Genomic DNA, 26,179 nt, shown 5'->3' with positions numbered 1-26,179 from the left:
CTGTTGCACTGATGCTATTCTGGGAGAATCGGAGCGGCCCAAATGCGAGCTGTTTTCTCAAACAAATGCTAGGCATCGGAACGTTGGTGGACCAGCAGGAAATTAAGCACCAAACGCTTTTTTTAAAAGGTCCTAACAACAAACGACGTTGGCCGATTTCAATGACATCCCAGTTTATCGCTCGTCTCCCCTCCAACTCAAGCTCAACCACGAATTAAACACTGTCATAGAGCCTGATGCCATTGGTCATAGGCCTTCTTTGACAAGCACTCACCGCTTCGCTGCAACCGAAGTAGCCTCTGTGCGTTTATTATTGCAGACCTATATTCGAGTATTTAGACAGAAATCTACTCAAGTGTACATACGATGTATACGCCATGTAACGATCCTCATTATATGTCATTCGAGCCATCGACATGACTTCAAATATAATAAAGGCTACTGCACTTCTACGTTCTTTCTTTCATTTGCCCCGTATGCAACACGCGCCTCTAACTACATCATGCTCGTCGGCCGTCGAAGAGTCATTCACTCCATTCGCTACTTTCGCAACCGGCATGCAATGCGCTGTCACACGTCTCAACTCTCTTGACAGGGGTTCCTCCAGAGACTTTTCATATGTGTTTTAAAAGTTCATTCTCTGTTAATATTTTTGTAGCATTCGTTTGACCGACACTGCTTCACACTCATAGTATTTCTCTTCTTTTTCATCGAGTTCAAGACACGTGCGTTTTCCTCGACAACACTATTCCTCCTCACAGCGACGTCAAGACCCGCGTATCGCGCCAGCAGACAAGCTTCGCGCAGTGCCTAAGACAATGGTGACGTCCGCGTCAAAAAAGAAGCGACAAGGCAAGCCGTGTGCGCCGCAAACGCAACAGAAGGACAATGAAAGTTAACACAGAAGCAAAAAGAGAAGCTTCGAAACAGGAGAAGCCGACCAGGCACACCGCGCAAGCTTGGAGCAAGGCAAGGCAGGCGAGCTAGCGTACGTTGCCAGCCAAGAGAGGCCCGCCACCTTGAAGGCCCTCTCCCGTCGCTCGGAGCGGCGGTTCCCCGCGGGCGTACTACGCGCCGGACCGTCCTTGTCGCTATATCCGACGGATGGACGGACGGGCTGCCCAGCCTTTCTTCACCGGCACGAAGTTCCGCGACGGCGCGCCCGCTCGAGGATGCATGCTTGCCCGACGTTGCCGTGGGCGCCTAAGCCACGTGAGGCGTCGAAGACGCCGTGAGCGGCATACCGCGAGACTGGGCTTGAAGGTGACTGCTAGATGCTAGTGTAATGCACGTATGGATCAATATCGAGTGTATCAGCTGACTAATGTCCTGATGAAAGGGGAGAACGGCTTCTGGTGACGGAGAATTTTTCTTTTTTGCGTTGTTCACTCCTTCGCCTGTCTCTGACCTGATCGGTGTTGACAGAGTTATGCCTTGTATCCTTGAACTACCCTATACCCTTTTAGTAGAGAGCTACACAGCGATCAAAAACGCAGCCAAAAGAAAACAGCTCAGCGTGAAAGCCAGTTTGGTAGGCAGTATACAGTCGCGTTCAATTTTAACTGCAACACGAGAGGGTGAATGCGGGAACTGTCGTATTTCTTTTGCTTATTAAAACGAGGCTCAGTAAGCGGCTACGCCCAAATACGGAAGGAAAAGCACCGCCGAGTTAGCCCTCCAGCTTAATCGTTTAGTTTTTGTAAGTAGAGCACGGGTATTTATGTACCTTTCTGGAGCCTTAGATGCCACTGCGTAGCCGACCACCACTTGACATCAGACTCTGCGGAACGAAAAATGGCTACACTGCGTAAAATGGCTATACAGTGCAAATTTACATCACTTAGAAAAAAAAATTATTCGGCCGCAAGATGCCATATCGATCACATAACAAAATGACTGCTTACAATGCAAAATGCCGAGGCACAACCACAGCATACGGATACATCAGTCAATGTCGCTGGAAAAGAACACGCCCTCAAGAGAAGGTTTCTCAGAACAAGCTCGCAACAAAATGTTCGCAGCAGCGTATTCGACAGCGCAGCACATACAGACAGTAACTTTCTGTAGAGCTATCGCTCAGACAAAACACAAGACGAGGGTGTCGTTGACACAACCCAATAGTACCGATGTCCGGCTCGCCAGACAATCGTGTCGCCAGTCTCGCCAGTCTGCAAGTTCGTCGGCGCCCACACTTCGCGCACAAACAAAGGTCTCTACCGCTTCCCGCCTGTTTATGAGTGTTTCACTCTCGCGACACTTACATAATCGTTCGAGGACGTCCGCCCTTGTCGTTAAGCGCTCGCTCGGCAAAACATTTAGAGAAATTAAATGAAGAAAAAAGAACACGCGTAGTCTACAGCGCAAGACTGGCGAAGGCCGACGAAGTGGGAGAAGCGCGCCCAGGTATATCGTCTCCGCCACTCAATCACGTAACGAGCCCTCTTTGCACACCGCCCAGGTGTAGATTGATGAGTGTGTATGTGTATAGGGAAGGGAGACCCCGGAGGATCGCGAGCCAAAAGCGTCGCCGCCGCCGGACAGTCACTTCGACAGTGTGATCCGTATGTTTGCAAGAGACATCCTGCATACATTAATACAATCTGAACACGCATACCTTGTTCGCACGCACGTTCGGGAAAGTGCACATATCCGCACGAAGAAACCGGGCGGCATTTGTAACAAAGACCGTAAAACAAGCGCGGCTAGACACCTGGCGTCAAGTCGCCCACTGTACCCTCCCCCGCTCCATCTCCTTCAGCGCTGTCATGCCTTACCCACTCCCTGCACGAGAGGCGACTTCGACTCTTTCCAAGAGTGTCGCGTGAGCCGCGGTGTCTGGAGCAGCGAGTGATTCGCGTGGGTGCAGCCATGGGGCTCAGCGTAGCGTTCCGTCTAGGTTGTTGCGTGTACTCGATGTTGCGTGGCTCCTCCGAGGACTGTCTCTCGCTCACCCTCTCTTTTGTATGCCCCGGGGCGAGTGGGGCGCGACGCGCCCTTCACTTGGCTTGACGGAGCTGACGGAAAGACCCACACTCACCCTTCGCTCGCCCTGTCCGGCTGCGCGGACGCAACATCGCCGTCGCCGCCGAAAGCAAGTTTGCTGAGAAGGCCGCGAAGTCGAGAGCCTCGCGCGCGTTAGCGGAGAGCGCCACATCTGCCGCACCTTGCAACGTCTTGAAAACGTTTTTGCGAGCGCTTTCAAGGCGTTGCAAAGTTTGACTTACACGGTTCCACCGTCCGACAGTGTAAATGCCTGTAAGGAATGTCGTATAGTGGAGGGCTCCGGAAATTTCGACGACCTGGGGTTCTTTAAGTACATTGACATCGTACAGTTCACAGGCGCCACGCATGCGTTTCGCCCCCACCGAAGCGCGGCAGCCAGGATCAGGATCGGACCTGCGTCATCGGGATCAACAGTAGAGCGCCACAACTGAGGCACCGCGGCGGGCTCTTGTGATTGATCGTTGAGCAAATGCCGTGCCCAAATGCTACTATTCCACGATGTAAGTGCCATAAATGCGTGCATCTGCGCAGCCCCGGAAACTTAGACAAAACAATGGAAGCCGAAAGAATCGACATTCATCGCCATAAAGTGCACGGTTGTTACAGTTACCGAGAGCCTGTAGAGTAAATTCGGTAGAAGTATACTAAGATAATGATATAGCAAAAAGCATTGTCTAACGGTGATACTAAAATAATGACATAACAGGAAGCATTGTGTAACGATGATACGGTATTGGGTAGCGCTGCCACACGACAACCTGGCAATGGAAAGAAGTTCGAAGGTGATGGGTTAACGTCCATGTCAACATGATTTTAAATATGCCAAGGTCTGCCTTCTTAGCTACACCTTCCAGGCAAAACAAGCGGCGACCGTCAGAACTAAACAAGCACCCGTGAATTTTTCTGGAAACAAATTCACAACCTCTCCCACTGCTATGCCATTGGGGTTCTTCCTTTGTTGAACTGGTAACACAGGCGCCCATCGACAATCTAAAGCCCCCACCAAACCAGCAAGCAATGCGACCTAGCAGGCAGCCAGGGGATACGCTAGCTAAAACACAGAGCGAGTAACACGGTGTATAAAAAAACCAACCAAAGAATCCGCGCAAGGTTCAAGACGAAACTAAGACGAGATTCCAAAGGGATTCCACCATGAGACGGCCTGGGCACATCATCACGCGTCGACGCCTCAACCACGCCTCGGCACCGGAACGGTCTGAGAAGTATATGAGAGAAGGAGAAGACCTTCACCAGAGAGAGAGAAAAAGGGGGAGCTTTCCGCGCTGGCGCTGCTCGGATCTCCCAAAGGTGCAACGCTGCCAGAAGGGCAAGCCGCCCAGACGTTCTTCCATGCCGCCACCGCCGCCGCACCTCCCGTGCTGCCTCTTCCGATGACGACGAGGTGGTTGCGGCAGGCACACTCCGAGCAGTGATGCCGAACAGAAACAACGCGCGCTCGTCACGTTGTGGCGCCCAGAAAACCCCCACCCACCTCAACCTCACCCCTCCGGTGACCCCTCCAAACGTCCTCCCTCCCTTCTCGGAGCTTCCTCTTGCCAGGTGTACTAAGAAAAACAAAAAGCTCGTGACCATTGTTCCCCACAGAGAACCAGCTTTCGGTTTCTTTCCTGAGGCACCTGCCTTGTCTTTGTTTTGTACTTCGTTAGTTCTTTTTTAGATGTTTCCACGCGCCTCCTTTCCTGTGCCTTCGTTCGAGGCTTCTTCACCTTCGGTGACGCACAACAAACAAGAAGCAAACTATGCTCGGAGAAGTGTAGCGCGGTGCTGTCAGATGTAATGTGGGAGGAGCGCGTATCACTCTTGATTCTTTTATTGTCTCCGGTGCAGTTTTCCTTCATTCTATTCACCGTGGAATCTCGGACAATTTTCTTTCACTTTTGATTCGCTATACAACTCCCGAAGGTCTTTACTTCAATGAGCCTTAAGACTTGCATCCGGAGCATTCCACCCTGAAAGATTCTGTCCGAGAGTGGAGCGTATTTTACCTACACGTCGCGATGAGGCTGGTGAAGGACAGGAGCACAAGGCAGGTCAGTATGGCCGGTTCTCAAGTGCATAATAGCATCAGTTGCTCATGCGCCACTATAGCCAACGCAACAAATTTACACTGCTGTATACCCCAATGAAGCAAAGCCGTAGGCCTGCACTTCTCCAGATCTCTGCAGTAAATTATTATATTATCATGCGTTGAAAAATCAGAGAGAGAAAGAAGGGGTACAAATTTTGAAATGAGATTTTGCATACTTTCGACGCGAAATTTGAAATCATCTTGGTCAATGTCACTATAAAGTATAGTAACGCTGACAAAGCGTTCAACAGCGCTGTTCTTTGTTCATATTTGACACCAGATCTTTCTCGGCGCCTTCCCCTATGTTTTAACGTGTCAGACGAACTGTGGTTACACAACGTGGCTATGTTACGACCATATGTACATGTGCAAAACCATCAAATACCACAGAATATATAAGCGCGCTCTAGCAAATTAGAGTGAAGCCGAAAGCCAAATCTCCTCTTTCGCCTCCAAATCATAGCCACGTTAAAGAGCTAGGCATCAGACAGGCGCAAGTAAAAGAAAAGATATGAACGCTAGGCACATGCCCGGCACACCATGTGAACCCAAAACAGCCGCCAGTCTGGCAACAACCGTGCAACCGCAGACAAAAGCCTGAAGGGACATCCTATCTTCAGTGCAACAGGCATGTCCTCTCGGAACTCACGATGAAGCCTGTTTTCGTAGAACCGTTTCCACTGAGCATACCCGGACGGCGCCGTAGCCTTGGACACAGTCAAGCTGACCAGGCGCTCGCTACACACACACAAGGATGAGAAGGATCATGGCATGAGACGCAACGGGGAGGATCTAAGAATGAAACCAAAGAAATAAACAATCGCCAAACGGGAGACGCCTGCAGGTATTGGGACGATCCTAATGGTTTCCGACGTCTGCCCCGCAAACCCTCATCCCTCTCGCCCCTCGGAGACGACGCGGGCAATATCGTGGGTGCGTGGATCCGCCGCCGGGTCAGCAGCATCACGCGGCGCGAAAGCCAGCACCGCCGACCGACCCTGCCCTCCCCGCGGCCGCTAATGGTAAACAGGAGGATCCAGGCGCGGGTCTCCGCAAGGCACTGCCAAGCCCACCTTGCAGGCAAGCTCTTTCTCTGTGCGCGCGTGTTTGCGATCGTATATCTGAAGGCACCTTGTGTGGGGTGCGTCGTGGAAGACGGTGAGATCGTATACACGCACAGCCATAGCCACTGCCATAGCCACTGCCATAGCCTCGTATACGACTAGCAGAGTGTGAGTCCTTGGCTTCGAGTCCTTCGCCGGGCAAGGCTTCAGAACAAACAGGCCTGGTCTGCGGAGGGGGCTTTCTACATCCGCAGATGGATCGACGATAGGAGTGAACAAGAAGCACAGATACAGAAACTACACCTGCGCTGCTCTTCATTCATGAGGGCAGTTCAAACGCATTTATATTGATCCAACATGCATGTACGCGTGCTTTCCTATACCGGTGGCTGCGTTATCGAGAAAAGAAGGAACTTTCGAATAGAGGAAAGTTGGCGTTCAATTACGGGCTCACGTGTGAATTGTTCTCCACTGATAGTACCAAGAGGATTGATAACGAAGCGAGAGCATGTTTCCGAAAGTTCGAGTCGCGTCCGCGAGGATTGCGAGGTTGCACGTTTCGTGGCAGCTTCGGAGCAATTCGTAAGAATTCACGTGCATGGCCTGTTGGGAAATTACCGCAAGCATATATGCAAATGAGAATGTGGCGCGTCTTCCGTATGCACCGGCGAGCACGTTATCAGGCAACATGCGAGCTATAGTCTGTCTTCTCTCAACACGTGGTGTCGCGAACCTTCTGACGTAAGGCTTTGCGCCGTCAAAGAACAATGGCATCGCTTCGGCGAACGCATATTGCAGACAGGGGATGCACGCACAGAGAGACACTGGGGAACCCCCTTTCCCTCCCCCTTTACACTGCCATGTTGTCATGGCGACAGTGACGCCAGACCTGAGCAGAACGAGGGTGAGAGAAAGCCCGAAGCAACAACTTCATGCAACAGCGGCAGCGGGGAAAAGCGGGCCACTCGGACCGTGAACGCCTCCCCCACCCCAACCTTGCCCATCCTCCAGTGCAGGAATGCAGCCGGCCATCACGACTGGGAAACCAGGCAGAATAGGAGCACGGAGACACAGAGACCCACTGGCTTCGGAAGAGGCACCGCCATAAAAAGACGAAAGAGGGAAAGAGACACAAAGGAAGCGAGCTCTGCGTTATACAACGCCGTTTTCCACAAAGTCAGGGTCGCCTCTTGGACGGTCGGACGACCCGAGCACGAAGTAGAAAGTGAGGCGGAGTATTATGTGAACAGACAGACAGAGGAGGACGGAAAGAGGAGGATGGCCCCGGCGGACGTTCTGGGCACGGTTATGATGCAGCGGGCGCTTACCAAGCGTCGCTAATCGTCTCGTGGCGGCGAACGCGAAAGTGCGAGATTTGCACGGAAATGGCGGACGTGTGGAGTCTCGCTTTGGGACATGCGGAGCACAATGCACACCGTTACTCAGAAACCGGCGCATACGGCTGCGACTAGCCAGACCGCAAGCACGCGGCGACTTGGCTTTTGGTAAGCTTCTCGCCTGACTGCACGGCTTCGCGGACCTTATACAGAGAAAGCTGGGTCGTACGCTGCCTACGGAGAAAGCCGTCAATTAAAATTCGGTTAGTACTTATTAGCAGAGTATTCAGATATCTGATTCTCACAGTGCAGACATACGCGGAAGTCTGCTTGAAAGAAAGGCAGACTGAACTGAATGGAGCACGGTCGGGACTCAAAGATTCAAAGCATATCTCCAATCCGTCTCACTGATTGGGAGCTCGTGACCAGGTGTACGAATTCGGTGCTATAGCGGCGGCCATTTTGCTATGGAGACAAAATGCAAACACGCCCTACCACCTGTTGTTGTGCAACGTCTTCAACGCACGTTAAAGAATCACAGGTGATCCACACTTATATATAGAGCCTTCAACTATATATACGGCTGGCTTCCTATCCCGCGTGCGGCTTCACGACACTAACCCCCGCATAGCAAACACGCACACAGAGTAAGAAACCTACATTCATATTCATGTCGTCGCAACTGTCTCGTTCTTTTCGATGAGACTAGCGAGCGTAAATGAATATAGTGAGCCGAACGCTAGACGCTTATACTTTCGGTGTTTTCCCCTTTTCGCATAGGTCACGACGCAGTATTTTAAGCACTTGCTAAATAGGTACAGTCAGCAAGTCAGTGGAAAAGCGCTAGCACGCATCTCGAACGGCGCATGCGCGGAAGGCACGCGACACACCTCCGGCGTCAACGGGAGCCACCATGGCACAGCCGTCGCCTTATCTCAATCCGAAGCGATAACGTGTGGTGAGAACACGCGCCTGTCGAAGGCGAGATATCCCCGCGCGGACGACGGCTCAATCGGCCGTGGCGAGAGCACCGCGACTCGACCGGAATACGCAACGAGCCGAGGCGAGCCAGTATATAGCCGTTCAAAGAAAGATAGCAAAGAAAGAGAGAAACAAGATGGCCGACACACGAGAGACTAAGCGCTAGGATTCGTGTTCAAGGGCGCGGAAACATGAAAAAAAAAGGGCGATAATGCATGTGTCGCGCTTTAAGTGTCCGGATAAAACTGCAATACAAGAACAGAGCGAGCGCTTTCGAATCTGTGGCTCTTCGGCAGAAAATAAGTTCCGCGCTTCTTTGTGCGCTTTCTTTATTTGCAATCCGCGATAAACACGCCATTAACCCTGCTGCACACGTTTGATGATGCGGCGCGCGTCCCCGATTTGCTAGATGGCGTGCGTTACAAACCTAACGACGCCTGCCGACGCCCCCATATTAAACGGGTAAAGAGCGTTCTCTTTTACGTGTCCGCTTCATTTAATTCGCGTTTAATATTTAATGTACGCAGCAAAGGTGGCTTCAGCAATGTTTGCACCGAAAAAGGTCTCATAGTACACAACTATCGAAAGGTATCGTTAAATGAGTATAGCAAATCTTTAAACAATGGGAAGCAGCGTGTCAAGAGCAACGCTAAGTAAAAAGTATCGATAAAAAGGGGGAAAAATATATGGACAGAGTATCAACTGAGTTACTTGCACGTATATAGAGAGGCAGTAAAACAAAAACATGAAATTATGTCGTTCATGCATGTTATAACATATGAAGTCGATTAGGATATATATTTTAGTGTGATGATGGAATGAGGGAACGGTATACGCGTGGTTTCATTTTCAAGCAGTTTCACCTGATTTCTTCCCCGACACCCTGCTATTTCTCGCTTCACAAATTAATAGTCATATTTTTATATGGTGAATGATTCATACATATGTATACGCTCAACGCCAGTTGACGTGAGGCTGCCTTCAAATCCCCATATAGGTTCGTTAATTCTTGCTGATGTGTCAGACTGCGAGACCCATGATACACTAATGGAAAGGCTGACGCGTGTCATTGTATAAGTGTATAAGACCGTTTCCACCAAAGTGTTCGCGTATATGTCAGAAGCTATGGCGCCGTATCGCTGATACATCTCCCGGAATCTCGCATAATCTCGATGACAAATTTCGCAAACGCGAGATATTCACCCTGAGCCTTATAAAGGCTTTCGCCTAAAAACAGAACAAATATACTGAAGAGTAAAATTTATTATTAGATTGCCTTACTAACTGGCGTGCTGCCCACGACAACATGTAACAAGAAACATTTAGCCACAATTTCTCCCTGTATCTACAATGTCACACTCTTAAAAATGATTTTGCAATTCAATTGGTCAAGGGTATAATTATACAAGTACCACCTTTGTTTATATAGCTAAGGCTTTCATCACAAATACAGCGCTTCTACCGCGCGAAGCTGACGAGCCGGCTGTATCCATGCAGGGACGACTACGTGTATTTATAAACATATATAAAGCAGGCGCGGACGCCCTAGGCAGCGTAACCATGGTGCTATCGCTAATAATAAAGAACGCCCCGTAATCTAGTAATTACAGAGCGACCAATCGAGCCGCAATTAATCGCCCGCAACAATCGAGGTGCACCTCCTCTCCCCTGTGGCCTTCTCCCTCCTCCATACGCCCGCCTTCACAAAGGCGAGGTTGCGAAGGGCCATGCAACGTGCAAAGAAGTAAATCAAACGCCTCGTAAAGAAACCCATTGTTTGCAAACGGCGGTCGTGTACACCAATGATCTCGTTTCAACACCCCCCCCCCCCCCCCCCCCCCTTAGTATACGTTCTTCTGCACTCTGTCATTACTCTCGGCATATTCAGCTAGTACAAGTCAACAAGTGCTGAATGCCATTTTTTTCTACAAGCCACACGCGTGAGTTCCCAAACGCATCGGCCGCGAATGTAAGATTTGTCAATGTCTGCCCTCTTAAACCCTTCTTTAATTCATTTCCCGCATTGTTCACCCACCACGGCGGCTGAGTGGATAGAGAGCTCAGGAGAACGCACCCGCACAATGCCGCCACATTGCGGTGCACGTATCGAAGCTCAAGGCTTATCGCAATCTGATCGCCTTATCTTCGCCTCCTCCGGGCTTGCACTTCAGAAGCTATGTTCTGCGCCACAAATGGGCGTCGGTGACTTTACCTAAATACTTACTGTGCTGGGTCGATCGAACCTGGCGAAAGCGGCCGCATATCAATTGATTCGATGAACAAAAAGTCGCTCATGCGCCGTGCGATTTGGAAAGTTAAACGTAAAAGGGTTGGTAAGAAATATTCCCGGGTCATCCACTATGGATCCTCTTCTCATTCATCATTCTCTCCTGTGCATCTGCATCCATTATTTCCAGGCGCGGTTGAGATGTCCATTGAGAAGCAAGACTGTTACTGCGCCTGCGCAAAATCATCCGCTAGAACTTAATTTTGAGATAATATTGAAGAACACGCCCTATCCGGCTATATGACAAATGCACTAAGCGCCGTTGGTGTGTGCGCAGACAGAGCTTTTCCCACAACAGGAGAAGAAATAGTGGCGCAAGAGTCCTGAACAGCACGCGACAAAGTATGAAACTATTAAACCAGAAGATAAATGTCTAATACCTAAGATCATGTTAGGAAGACCAACAAAAAGAAATCGCGGATTTACACAAGATTGACTCCAAGTGCAGATAAATGTCACAGATAGTATAGCAGAAAGCTTATTGATATTGATGTGAGACGTAAGCGACTTTATTGTTAATTGTTCCCTGATTAGACACCAAGGTGTCTCAGTGTTAATGGCACTCTACAGTTGATCCCGGAGATGCCCGGTGAAATACCTAGAAATACCGGCCACGGCGGACCCGTTTCGATGGAGGCGAAAAGCAAGCCTCCTGTGTACTGTGGTATGCCATTTAGGCTGAAGAACCTAGGTGGTGGAAATTCTCCACAGGTGCGTGGAAGCCCGATTCGCTTTGAGACGTTAAGGTGGCGTAAACGAACCCCCAGATACCATGGACTTCCCGCAAAAGCGTTCCTCATAGGGCGGACATCTCTTTGCGATGTTAAACTCCATACATTTTTGACAATAACAACATACAAATAGAAAGAGACAATCTATCAAGGGCAGGTACAGGCGCCTTCCCCACTTGGCTTATTTATAGAAACGTGGTTTGCTTGAGCCTTTCCCGGCAAAAACGGAGTTTTGTTTTCCACGTAAAACGCTTTTTTCAGTGATATGCCCCCTTCTCGGAAGCCAGGCAAAGTACACCCTTTGTCAAAAGGTTGAGCCCAGGGGATCAACGTCTGAGCCATATAATGTGGCTGGTAATGCAATATAGACTTCCAAACTTGCTGAAGGCAAGATTTTTCCTCCTACCCTCTACAATAGCAAGGACTTCCACAATTGTTAAAGAAGTCCTAATATATGGTTTAAAAACAAACCCTCTGGGGTCCTAACTTTTGACAAAGGCTGTATGTTTGACAGGACCGGTTACCCAGAAATTGCGCAGAAATTCGTGTCCAAGAACCAGTTGAGCGCAAGACACGCATACCCCGCCCCCCCCCCCCCTCACACACACTTCCCACCTCAGAATAGGACGCTGGAGAACCTGACCGCCGTTTACATGGAACCACAAATGCTGGTTCAGTTGACTAGTTGACTTATCCTTCAACTGGACTGTCGGGTCCATGCAAACAGGGCTCTTGTTTTTTCGCTTGAAACCAGCTAGGGGAGGCAAGAAAATGCAACGCGTGCATTCCAAAGGCCTACAGAAGATGCCAGCACTGCACACTATTATTTTGCAGCAGCTCGTGGCGTCGGTGAAGCGAGGGACGTTGTTTCATGTAAACGCAGGTGCCGCGAGCTCCTCCCCCTTCTTCGCGTGGCATGCCGTCGAAAATGGCTGCCGAGGAAGCTCCGCGCATGCGCAGTAGCGTTACTTGAAAAAGGTCCATCTTCAACTGCCGAATGTTTGCACATTTTATTTGCAACATAATTTATAGTTAGGGTTATATGCTTCAAGAAGAATTTTTATTTGCACACAACATAAATTATGTTCGGCAATCTTGGACTGCTGACTGAAGGTTATACATAAATACATGCATACACCATTAGGTACAAAAATATAGTGCAAAGAAAGAACACAGTGGACAGAGCATAAAACATAAGACGTTTGACGAGCGCTATCGCTGTGTGTTCTTCTATGTCCATTGTGCTCTATTTTTGCGCTAAATTTTTACTTAATGGATCACCAACTACCCCGGCAACATGCTCTCCTCAACATACATACCCTTGATCCGTGCATTACGCGAACCACATACATTTATTTCTTACGGCCTTAAGCATACCTTATACTACGGTCCGATTACGCAAGTGTTCACGTTGTTGTATAAGGAGTGTAAAGGTTACCGCGTGCGAAGTTAACATGCCCTTACTGCATGCGCCCGATCCTACAATCCTTAGCACAAGTCGCATCTTTGACGCTAAAGCGAAGCCTCCAAAATTAGCGACTTTTGAAGGTGCTGTAAACTCGTGCATTTTCTTTTTCTTCTTTTTTTTTTCTTTTTTTTTTTTCATGTAGCATATTCGTTTCCTCATGGGCTTCTCGAAAGAGAAAGAAAAGGAAAAGTTTCTAAGTCACGGCCAAGTCAACACGAAAAACAATGAAGTCTGAACGCGGCAAAGAAAAAAATAAATATTTCACGGGTTATGATATATATATGCATATTAAAGAACGCGCAAGGCTCGCACATGCACTTCAGAGGGTTATATTCTGCCCGCTCTTGCGTGTGAGCTCGGGCGGCAGTCGCGTCCGGCGATATGCATCTTCATCTCAGCTCATACCGCCTTTCACATCAACAGCGCGGAAATTCACGTTCTCCATATCCGCGTATGCGAAGCACGTAACGTCGCTTTTTGTTTTTTCTATTTTTTTTTTTCCCCACCCAGCGACAGGCGCCTGAGAAGCTCTCACGACAATAACAAACGCTCATTGTTCTCAAATCCCCGCAGAGTCGACGATTTAAGCTGGCTCTAATACATAACTTCCTCCATGCCCTGATCTCCACCCGGGTTTCTCAGCTGCACGGGCAAGGACGCTCAGAGGACGAGATGATGGTTTTGCCCATGGCTTGGCTGTAAAGTGCAACAGCGAGCGAGTTAGGTTAGTTTTCGGCTTTTCATTTTCCTCCGCTTTTCCCCACTTGGGCGCGAAGGTAGCAACACCTGGAAAGCTTCCTCCTCCCGGTGTGCCGTTTCGTCTATTCTGGTGGTAAAGGTATACTCCAACAAGTACAGCTCAAAATCTAGTCTGTCTTCAGACTACATGACTAACACATAAGATAAACAACTGAAATATTTTTCTTACGTCTTCTTAATGATGATTAGGCACTTCCGCACATGTACTGCTCAACTACAGAAAGGTTATCGCCCATAGAGAGATAACAGCTGTTATGCATGGAAAACGTTAGGGATCAAGCCACTGCGAGACGCATCAAGTCTTTTCATTAAAGCCAACTGGCCATGTAGGTTTCATTTTGCTTATTTTTAGTATAACGATTGGCCAGGCTTCTTTTTTTCCCCCTCAGGACAGGCGCTATCGCGCTTAGCGGGCGCTGTATGGATATTATGTACGCAGTTTCAGATTACGCAGGCAGGTGCAGCGTACGCAGAAAAATAGCGTGCTGCTGAGTGCGCATGCTCTAAACTTAATTAAAAATCGAGCCTTAACGCATATTTGCGCTATACGCCTTGGCTACGACTCCAGGCCAATCAATGGGGTCCGCGCGCTCTCTCCCCGGGTACTCAAACTTGATCTGGTATCTATACTCCTAGCCCACCCAATATTTAATTACATTGAAAGACATCCCTACACAATATTAGGAAGGTCACCGTCGCTTTCTGCAACAGTGCAAGGATCTCCGGAGAGCGGACAAACGGCTCCTTCTCAATTTTTTTACAAATACAATGCTGGGCTTGACAGTATTGAAACACTTCAAGACAGAGTGTGATGGAGGGGCTGCAGCGTATGCGACGTTCTCGTTTTCCACATGGTCTAAGCCTGCACTTCTAATCCGAATCCGAATAACTAGCCTAACGTTCCGCGAAATGTTTGCATTTAGAGCACGCAAGCGTTCATAAGCTATTCTAAATGTCTGAATTATCCAGTTTAAGCCCCCCTTGTGTACGGCCATTATGTACTGAGAAAGGCTTGTACACAATGTATGCCCCCCTCCACCACACCTTCCCTCTCAACAATTTCTCGACACGGTTCGGTGTAGGTAACAATAAACAAGACGTGACTGATGTCCAATTAAGGAGCTGTAGACCCTCAACAGCGAAGTATACACCTTGGGCGAACCAGCTCCCCGCTGGGCCCACAAGCAGGTCCTGTCAAAACCCCCGCTGAGCGCCAAGACGGCATCACATTCACGCGCACGCCGTAAACGACTTGTCGGCATACCTTCCCCACTTGGGCCCTCTGCCCATCAACCCTTTACCTATACCCCTTTCCCAACAGCGCCCGCTTCTTCACCGCCGACTAGATCCACAAGGCACTCTTTCTCTAAGCACCAGAGCACGTGCGTGCCTCCTTGACGAATAGGAACGGCAGGCGAGCGCGTTAATTGCACACCGGCGACGTTCAAATGTGCGCCACCAATTACGGTGTGACAGCACCGGACACCATGAAGGAACCATGGGGCTGCCGTGAATTTTCTGCATACAAGCGGCCTTTCAGTGACGGCAGCATAGTTGCTTTCCGAGAACGTTATCAGTCGACGTGACTTGACACGCAGTGTGTGCGGTATACGCGTCGGGCGCGAAGTGCCGTTATTCTTGAGTGCCACGCGTGGCGTTGAGGATGCTTAACGTGCCAGTATGCCAACTTAAGGAGCATGCAGTTAGTTCTCGGCACCCGTCTCACGTGCAGTCTATGATAAACTCGCCGCATAGCACATGCGCACCTCGGTGAGTCGAAAGAAACGGGACGGTTTGACGCTTCCTCGTTCTAAACGCTTCATTCTTTGTTCGCGTCGCTGTATGACAATTTCAGAGGAAAGTCATGTATTCTAAATACACTGGTGGCTTTAAAATTACTCAGTATGTGGTTACCTGTGTCAGCACAGAGTTCATCACTTGAGACCACGCACGAGACGACCCAACTCTCCGCGGCGACCCGAGGGGGCATGCTTACGCCACGCGGAACCCAGCGAAGAGCACGTTCGCTCGGTCGGTCTGTTCATCTATCCACACCTCCGTTACGACCGCGCGGATACCGCGAAGAGCACGTTCGCTCTGTCAGTCTGTTATCTATTCACACCTCCATTACGACCGCGCAGAGACTTCGCGGCCCGCGCACCCCGCCTGAGTTATGTCTCCCCTCGAACTTCGGAGAAGAATATGCGAGGACTCGACGTCTCGGGGAGAAAGCATTCGGAGACGAGACGAAGCACAGACGCGCAAGAAGGCGCACCACATCCAGCTAGGCGACCCTCTGCAGATCAACCGAATCTCTTTTTAAGTATTATTAAACAGTTTGATTTTAACTCCTCATCTGGCCTCACTGCAATCACCACCTGCCTTAGATGTCCCTCTCGTCGGACCTCAAATCTATCAGCCCCGAGCTGTAAACAGAAATTTGAACATATTACTTTTAATTATAGGATATACGGATCATTCACCGCTGTTACATATGCCGCCATCTTGACGTCCACGGCGCATGCAGAGAAGCTGTGCTCGTGCCTGAGCTTATAAGTTGCGGCTCCGGTTCGCATCGCCGAAGTCTCGTGCATACACGACAACACCTTCATTCAACAGTGCATCATTTCTTGAGACTATGCTGTTAGCATTTAACGTTATGTATGATGTAGAGTCGTGGACACACACACGCGGTGGACGACGTTTTACTAGAATTTAGTTACTATAGGCTCAAGCTTAATTGCGCGCTGTAACGAAGTGTTCCCTGTTAAGGCAAGGAGAAGTGTACACGCAACGATCCACCGAGGAGAGTCAACTGAATTGCCAGCTGCAGGAGCAGCATCAAAGAGCAAAACCTCCCGAGGTGCACACTGCAACCATCCATTGAAGCTTCGGCCTACATGGAACGAGCAGCAAAAACCAGACCGACCTGATTGGCCTCAAGCACGTCGCACGAAGTGGAACACGCACTAACACTCGTTTCCGTGCACGCTGCACGTGATCGATGGCGCACGACGCCACGAGGCGCAATCCATCGTCGAAGAGCCCGTGTGCTCTATGGCATGGAGGGGGCCGGACGGGAAGCATTCATTGCGCCGCTGTCCCAAGGTGGACCGTGCCTACCAAGTCGCGGGAAGGACGACGGCTATATGCGAGAGTACGCCGGTGACTTTGGAAGGTTGACTCCTGCAGCCGCTGCCCCTTGCGGAGTTTTGCACGCAAGGTCTGCACGCACGCCGATCACGGCCTGATGAGACAGTGGCCATTCCTATGCCATGTATTACTATATAATGAGGGTTTCACATGAGAGGCCATCGCGAAACAATGAGACGATCGCGCACAAATAAGAACCAGCTTTGGAATCACAGAAAGCGCGAAAATGATGTTTTTTGGCAGTATTAAACAAGACACTATATAGGGACTGAGCGGCGTGCCCTGTATATAGTTCAGCAATTAAGTGGTCTGCCGTACAACAGCTTTCATTGCAGATCAGGTTACACATGCAGGCAGGGAAGACGTTGAAATTATTTTTATAGCTCCTGTATTCCACGAATTTGTATTGGCATCGACACACATGATCACCAACACGCGACTACACGAATGGGTTTCTGACTAATGTTCTTTTAATCATTCCTTTCATTTCATCCCCTAATTGGCACGATTTGTTAGTGCGTTTCCTACACAACTTGTGTAATGCACTAGCCACTGAAATTGATTCGCAATGTTGGTATAAGCACAGTTATCTCCCTTTTAATAGTTCTGCGCTATTACAAACTTCACACCCCTTCCTATGTGCCCTCATGGACAACCGAACCTTTCACACTCAGCACGGCATCAGGTCAAAAATCTAGTCGTTACAGCTCACAAACACCCGGGTGTGTACCTGCGCCGCTGAAGAGTACACGATATGCGCGCGCACACACACACACACACACAGGTACAAACACACACAGGCACACATGCGGGCCGACAGGGACGCGCGCGTGATAGATGTACGATGGCACGACGCAAAGCGGCCGGCGCTGATGGCTCAAGGTGGACTGGTGGCGGCCCGCGCTGGCTCCGACACTCCCGCTCCTCAGGCCTACCGACCGACCGCCGCGGCGTCAGGTAAACCGAGCACTCCCTAACGAGCCCTGCCCGTGCCGCCCCTAATGGAGCCGTTTCTCAGAAGCCGTTGTCGCGCCTTTTGCCGACAGACGCTGCTTGCTGCTATGGACGGCGACGCCGCCGCAAATGACGAACGCGTTCGCCACGGGGCCGCCACCGCTACACCTCCTACAGCGGCGGTGGTGAGGCGCTCTGTGGCGTTCCCGAGCTATGTGTCGATGAGATCGAGAATGTGAGAGGGAGTCCGTTTAGGCAAAAGGAAAAATAAAGGCCGAAGAGAAAAGTTAGAGAACAATATGAAAACTACGCCGGAGCCAGCAGCAAGCAGAGAGGTATGTCCACATCCGCCGGAGGATGCCCACCATGGCCGTTTCTCAACAGTTTCTCGGGAACGGCATGTGACCGCGCGCTATAGCTGCGCCTATGTATACGAGAGTGTCCGTTGCCTCGTGCCAAAGAAACATGATACCGCTGATTGTTTACGGGCGGCAAGGAGCGGCTTCATTATAACTTGTTACAGGCAGCTTCGCCAACGGCACTGTTCAAGGCCTATATGGACCTGCAGTGGAGCGAGAAAGCGCGCCTCGACCAGTGCATGTGAATGCGATAAAAATTCGCCGATTCAAGGCATTGCTGTGGTCGGTCAACTTTATCACACCAACACCGACGCTCGTCGGCAAACAAAATCGGCTTTCTGCAAGGAACTGCGTTTCTGTGTAAACTGCCGTCACGAAGAAATACTTCAGCGTTCACGAAAAGACGTTCGCATCCCATAGAATCAAACTTGCGTGATTCTGTAACGAGTCTGAAATGATGAACTTTACAGCATGAACAAATTGAAGCGCTCGCGACATCATGCGGCCATATAGAACTCGACTGTCATTAAATTGCGCCATGTTGCAGATAGTTATTTTGACTCGTGTAATACATGAAGACCTGTCAATCTCCGACCGAAACCTGCGCGGTGACGACAATATATTACGGCGGCTGACGATGATAGAGAAAAAAATAAAAGCTATCAAGGGTTTGTAAACGATGCGCTGAAAAGCAGGGAATGTTAGTAATGAATGGACGGACGATGACCAAGTGAAAATTCTTGAGCGGGGAAAAAGAGCCGCATGACTGAGGCAGGCATATCACGGAAAGCTATCAGAAGTTCGGTACTACTTCACCTCAGTTTCGCTTTTCTTTATCGCGCAGTACACTTTCGAGAGTTGGCACAGCGCTTTCGGATGCATGGATTGTTATCTGTGACATATAGCATTCCCGAATCGTAAATTCATGTAATGAAAGCATGCTATATAACTGCTAACAGAAGGAATAAGTTCCACTATTTACACTCAAGTAATTTACACCGGTTTTTATTCGCTGCGCGCCTTATCGCTACATATCCGAATGTTTCACACACTAGAAATGTAGAAAATATCAGGCAACGCTTGAAATTTTTCGGCCACGTTTCGTGCAAATCGGGGTCGGAAAGCCCGAAGGTGCTTCCGACACGCTTTTCTGGCGTCACTGAACGTCACCCATTTCCTGCCGTGTGCAGCGTAGGTGTTACAACAGTTCGTGTTTTGGACCTAAGTATACAAAATGCTCTGATGTTCATTCGCCGGGACCGCAGCTGCTGCTCGACAGACGGCATATATCCCTCCTTTCCCTCGGTCTGCTTGCGTGCACGATAGAAACCGAGATGCGTGTCGCCAGCAACAGTATGTATATAGGAGCACCCGTTACAGCTGTTGTTCACCGCAATATGAAGAAATTGGGCCATAAACCGAATTCTTATTTGTTTCGACCACTTTAACCGATCGAAATGAATGTGTTCCCAGCCTTGAGCCTGTTCTAAAAAAAAAAAAAAAAAAAAAAAAAAAAAACAGAAAAAAAAAGAAATGCAGAAATCGAATAGTCATTTTCAAAGCGGACCGCGACGGCTCAGTTATAGTGCGGCAGGCTGTTGAGTCAATCGCGACCGCTTTATGATGAAGGGCAAACGCAAGAAGCCCGTATCCGAAGGGGACCATCACAGCTGGACGAAAAGGTAAATAACAAAAGCCAAGGGGTGGAAGGTGCGATGGCTTCGCGGGTTTGGTTCAAAGTCGACCAATGAAAGTCACAAGCATATGCGTGCTTGTGGCTAAAAAAAAAGAAAGAAAAGTGTATATTGTTTCACAGACCGGCGGAGATATGGATGCTTTACCGGACTTGCCGACTTCTAAGCATATGCAGACACATGAAGGCAGAGAAAAGGGTATAATCCTGGCTGATGCCCGCAAAAGCAAATTGGGACAGGATAAGCATCCACTTCACGCGTGTAACTTATGCGATAAGTGAATAGTAATAAAAACAAAACGAAGTGAATCGTAATAAGTATACGGCTGTCGGTGAAAGCCACAATGACGCACGCCTCGTTGCGGCTGCAGTCAACAAGCGTTTCGATCAATGATCTCATTATCTAGCGCCTTCTTTGCCTCCCCCTCCTCCCCTAAGCAAACAAGCCATTTAGGCGTAATTGGGGCCCTCTGTGGATATAATCATCTTGTCGGGAGGTCAGCGCCATTCATGGCTCAAGACTCGCCTGCGACCGTGCACAAACGCTATAGCGCGCTATTTGCATGGCATGCGTGAAGTTGAGGTTAGCGCGCCGCTTTCATTGCGGCGATTTTCGTTCCTTTCTGCAAGCTTTCCTTGCCTTTTCGAAAGAAACACAGTGCCAGTGAGACGCATGGAAGGAAGCCTATAGGGGCGAGTTTTTGTCGTGCAAACCCTGATTTGAGGAATCTGGGTATCTTTAATGCGAGCTCGAATGAAGATTGAGAACCGGTGTCGATATTAACGGTATATCAAATATGTCCATCGGATGTCTATTACCACTTGTGCATGTCTAACAGCGGTAGTGAAGCCAACTTTTATGGAGACAGTTTTTAACCACGAAATCAACGCGTCGATGTTTAGAAATAGTATACAATAAGCACTATCAAAAAGAAATGAAACGCGAACATGACAATTAAGTGGAAGACGAACATCAATTTCAGGCCTTAGCCACGGGGAAGCTGAACAGCAGCGAAGGTTAGCTTTCATTGGAAGGCGCGAAGGCTGTGCAGTAAAGGTTGATCAAATGAGCTATTTTTCTGCCCAGAAGCTAATAGGCAAATGTTGGAATTTTGAGTTGCCCTATTCGCGTTTCATGGGATGCGACTAGACGAAACGACGGCACGCGCCCTAAATATATGCAGTTCGAACCATGCATGCCTAATAGTTTTGGAGGATCAGAAGTACAGGCAAGGAGAAAAACAAACGTAGAAAAAAAAGGATGCTTGAAACGTACAAAAGCTTTCCTGAGATAAACTGTTGGTTTAGGACGATCATCGAAATCGGCGATGCGGCACTGGCTATTAGTGATACCGTGATCGCGAACGGTGCTGGTGCTCTCTACACCTAACACTTTGCCCAAAAGCTGCACAGTCCCACGTTATCGTGAAATGCAGAATGTAAAGACGCTGTAATACACTGCTGGTCGAACGTCACTCTTGCGCACCGTTGACATACGCGATGACTGGCGCTTCCAGAGCCGAAGCAGATGGGCCAACTTCAGGCTTATATACGGCACCATGATAACCGGCAGGGCCAAGGGAACCGGTGCTCGCGGCATTTGTCCGAAATTCTCCCCGCTATGCAACTGGAAATTATATACGAACGAACTTGCAGAGCCTCTATACAGTGCTATTAAATAGATGTAGCCGTAAGCAACAGTCCAGAAACGTCATCTTAACACAAACAAGAGATTCAGACTATATCGCCCAGTAAGTACTTCATTTAAACATGGGAGAACCAGCCTCTCGTCGACACAAACACCGCGAAAGCAGTCTGAGAACAAACGGTCACTTACCATCCCTAGGTGGCGATGGACACGGTCCACATGGTCCGCCGGGGTACGCGCCGAGGTACGGGTGGGTCGGGTGCGCGCCGTAGGAGTTGTGCAGCGGTCCGTTGTTGATGGGCGCGAACGGGTAGGCACCCAGCGGAGCCCTGGGCGGGCCCTGCGCCTGGAAACCCGGCGGGCCGTCGTGTCCCTGGGCGCCGGGAGGCTGGTATCCCTGCGCACGCAGCGGGTACGGCTGGTGCGGGGCTGGCGCAGCTTGGCCCTGGAGCTCCATGAAGGCCGACTTGTCCGGGTCCAGCGGGTCGGCCACCACCCCCGACATGGATGTCGGGTAGGTGGCCGAGAAGTCCGTGAAGTTCAGCGTGGTGAAGCAGCTGCCGCGATCGCCGCGGTCAAGGTAATCCTGAGCTGATGGCGTCGTGGCCACGAACGTCGGCCTCTGAGGCGCCGACTTGATGACGAGGCGGTGGGTCTGTGTCTCTCTGAAGTCGTCAGCCCAGGACTGTCCGGGCGACGATGACGCAGCGGTTCTTTCGATGCTTCTCTACTTAGGACATCTGGTACAGTCCCGCCCTCCGAGGGCCACGACGTGGAGATGCCTCGATCAACGTCGGTGAGGTTGCGTGGGCCAAACAGACCCGAACTCCGATCCGCCTGCACCTACACTCAAGGTCGTGACGAAACGCACTCACACAATCGAACAAGACGATGTTCGCCAAGCGGTTGAGTCCTGGGTGTTCCAAACAACACCGGAGCCGCGACCGCCGGGGCCCGCACACCTGGACGTCCTTCTCTGGCACGAAGTCGTGCGTCTAGTCACCGCGTCACCGGTGACGACGACGTGCAGAAGAACGTACGGGCGACTATCACATCGGCAGCAGCCATGACGGTTCCGAACGTTTTCAAGATGAATGGCGCTCTCGTCACCGCCGCTGTCACACCGTCGGTCACGAGAAACAATGAGGGGAAAACAAAAAAAAAATATACACCACGCAGCCACTCACTCGAACAAGCGGCACAGCCGGCGGCAACACGCGTGTACACGGGCCGCTCTCGCGACGCGACTGCGAAGCGAATGCGTTTGCTCTGAAGGCTGCAGAGCAAGCCTGCTTTCACCCTCGCCTTCTCTGGCGTCTCACCCTCGCCCTCTGCGCAAAGGGCCGGCGCTCAGCGGGTTCTGCAGCGCGATTCGAGTGGCTCGTCCGCGGCACAGAGCTGACGCCGGGCGACGCCACCGGTCGCTCAGGTGGACGCCAGGCGCCGCCTCCACTCCGGCGCTGGGAGAGAACTAGAGATGCCCTAGCGCGCGGCCTTCCCGCCTTTTTTCTCTCCCCCCACCCCTTCTCGACCCCCACAACACTACAGCTCGGAGCTCTCGGCATAGACGATGTCGCCAGAAGCACGGTGGGAATAAGTGGAATAAGGCTCTATTTTTTTAGGTGGGAAGCGAGGTTGTTCGTTTGCAGTATTGCGCCGCAGTCACGCAGCCGCTCGCTGGGTCTTGGATGCAATGACGGTCAGATGCAACTCGGGAATGAACCAGCAGACACCTATTACACGAGACCGTTCAGACAATTGTACCGACAAATTTTCATGATGCCGCGGTCTATATGATTTTTTCCTCCGTTTGGCTAGCCATATCGTTCTTCAGTTGCCACTGTTTCTATATGGAGGAGGGGAGGGCAGTTGCGCCTTTGGATGCATCCTGTGCAGCGTGGTAGTGTTCACACGATACGCACGCTAGATCTATCGAACAACCCCTACCCCCAGAGATACCTGAAGGCAACAAAGTAGTATGTGGTTCTTTATTGACTAAATAAAGCAAAAACGGAAGTAAAAAGATGTTTTGCCAACCCCGGTATCTGCTAAAGAATCACCTGAATTGTGCACCGAGAAGAAAGGGATAGCCAGACACAGGGAGAGGAATCCAGTTTTTAAATTTCGCGAGCAAACTCTCAGCAACATAGAAAAATCCTTATCGTCCACTGTGGTGCGGTCCATATTACGAACTGCAGTTCGCGCGGCGTCTAGAGCCCTCAGTGCAAGCCATGTAATCCATATCACTCCCCTTTTTGAGTTCCTTTTATATTGTCATTTGGCTGCCTATTATGAATAAGCATAACTTGTCCCATTATGAATCATTTAGCCCAGCATTGACGACGCAACACAGTTATGCATCCAGCACTATCCACTACTGAGGCCACCGCTACGTCATAACAACCGTACACATTTCGTTCGTATAAATTTATTTGCCCCTGGCGACATCCATGATCCGGCAGTTTTCCCGACATCGGTATAAACACTGCGATGCAACCATTTGTCACACAGCGTTCCGGGTGGTGCCACACAATTTATCGTTGCATACAGCCTACAACTGTTAGTCAAGCGGCAGGTTAACTCGCGACGATGATTCGAACTAACGACATGTGTACAGGGTCATCCGCTTCAAGCTACAACACTGTCACTACTTTCAGAGCACCATATGGGCAGATACCATGAAATCAATCAATTTTTTTTTTATTTTCATCCGCAGCATTCAAACTATGCGGCCGAATGCAGGATTGAAGTGCGCAGGCTACGTTTACAGTCGCTTAACAAAATGTACATTGGTTACTCAGCTTGAGAACGTAAAACACGGCGATAAAACGAGGACGAATAACAGAAACGACAATGCAAGCGCTGCGCGGTTGTCTTGTTACTGCGATTTTTTCGTGAATATTTTTTTTTTTCGCTTTCTTTTAAAAAGGCGCAAGTTCGCATTGGAACTCATGTGACATGGCCATGACGTCTTGTGTTTATTTTGTGCTGCGAGAAGGGATACACATATAGGCTGACGTCAGCTGTTAGCCACTGGAGGACATTTTTCTTTCTTTTCTTTTTTTATTAGCGGCCACGTGACAGTGCAGGAACGTTTCAGGAAGCGTAGCCCAGCGCAGCATAAGTGTTAACACGTGTGCCTGCCTGATCATTTCGAGGACAGCCATATTAGATTTCCTGCGTTGCGCGCAGCACACTCCCCCGTTCCAGGAAAGTTTTGGGAATAAAGAAAAGTCAAGAAAAATGTGCCTTTCAGGTGCATTATATCTGGAAACACTGCCTCTGACTGACACATGCTCCACCACTTGTAGGGACAGCAGAAGGGGGAAGGCAGACAAGGGGGCACATAGCCAACATAGAAGGGGGCCCACCAAAAATGAGCAGAGGCGAGCGTGTGGCTTCAGGGACCTGTTGGAGGGCGCAGTGGCCGCTCGCGCGCAGTTGCTTGAGGGCAATGCTCGAACACTTGCATGCCAGCCACGCGAGGATGCATGGTTCACTTTTGTGTTCAGTAAATAATATAAAGAGCCCCCCCCCCCCCCCCCCTTTATTCTTTTCTTGCTATGGCTTCCCTTTGTATACTTGGCTTGCTATCCTCTCCCTATCCCTTTTCTTTCCCGGTGGCCGCAGCTCGGCTGAGCAGTTACCACGTGGCCAGCAACGCTCCTATTTCATTTTTTGATTATTATTCTAAGAAACCACCACCATTTCCAGGACTGCTCACCCAGGTTGACAAGTACAGTCGTCGACGAGCTGTACAGTCTGCAAGCCCTTCGCCTTTATATTTCTGGCACAAGTATGCGTGCCCCAAAATACGTGATGGAGGATAGTTAAAAGATTTTTTTTTTTTTTTTTTTTGCATCGGGCGAAGGATTGTCGAAACGCCTCCTCTCTGGACTATTGCAAACCGGTTCCGCTGCCGCCTCTGCCGTGTTGACGTCAGGCGCACACAACAGCCCAGCGAGCAATATGGTGACGCCTAGGAGGCCCTCGTATTGCAAAGGTCTATAGGTCTCTGGTTAGCAAGCCTCAAACGCCCTTTCTACCATTCTAACCACTGAAAGCCGAATTTCGGTGTCTTGGCATTAACTTTCGCGTGCCATGGAATTTTCAGCTCTACATTTTTAACGCGGGAACTCTTTCTGTTGCATTTGAAGCGCGAACGAAGAAACAACTGCAGACATATCGGCCTGCCGCTGCAACGGGGTCGTGGAACCAAGGCCGGAGCATGATTTCTTTCACTGAAACCTATAAGTTGAGAGCATCACAATGGTGTTAGTAATGTGTGTGTGTTTTTTTTTTTTTTTTATTTATTTCGTGGGATTTCTTTAGAGCTTGGAAAAACGATACACGTGAGGTTTTCTTTAGCGGAAATAAATGGAACGGGGATTTCAGAAGGTGATTTTCAACTCTACAAATTAATTTATTGTCTAAATACAATAGTCAGTAAATTAGAAAAATTATTTTAATTGCTGATTAGTTAATAGCAAAACAAAAAATTTCCTGCGATGCGCCAGATGGCTGCAAGCTGTATACAAGTGGTTTCTCTGTCCCACCTGAAAGTTTTTAGTTTTTAACGCTTTGCTAAAGTTAGCTTGGGCACGCATGTGTTGATCCACCATAAATTTTGGTTATTCACAAAAACCTAAATAT

General features: G+C 49.7%; 1 protein-coding gene across 2 annotated transcripts in view; it reads right to left on the bottom strand.

The window, feature by feature from the left end:
- The window catches only part of LOC146173190 (uncharacterized), an 89,673-nt gene extending 66,791 nt beyond the window's left edge, over window positions 1-22,882 (bottom strand). Inside the window, exons 1-2 of one of the 2 annotated variants that reach the window (XM_084584636.1) lie at window positions 21,716-22,882; window positions 1,727-1,780 (exon numbers count right to left, since the gene is read on the bottom strand). In XM_084584636.1, the coding sequence (XP_084440762.1) occupies window positions 1,727-1,780; window positions 21,716-22,031 (370 nt within the window). In that variant the 5' untranslated portion in view covers window positions 22,032-22,882. The remainder of the gene's footprint in view (window positions 1-1,726; window positions 1,781-21,715) is intronic. The other variant, XM_084584637.1, reaches the window with a different exon arrangement.
- Window positions 22,883-26,179: the final 3,297 nt, after the last annotated feature.

This window comes from Amblyomma maculatum, chromosome 11, assembly GCF_055883805.1.
Source record: "Amblyomma maculatum isolate TAMU_Amacu chromosome 11, ASM5588380v1, whole genome shotgun sequence".
In the NCBI taxonomy this organism is placed as follows: domain Eukaryota; kingdom Metazoa; phylum Arthropoda; class Arachnida; order Ixodida; family Ixodidae; genus Amblyomma; species Amblyomma maculatum.
Note: the sequence above shows the minus strand (reverse complement) of the source record. Positions and strands in the feature narration are given on the sequence as shown.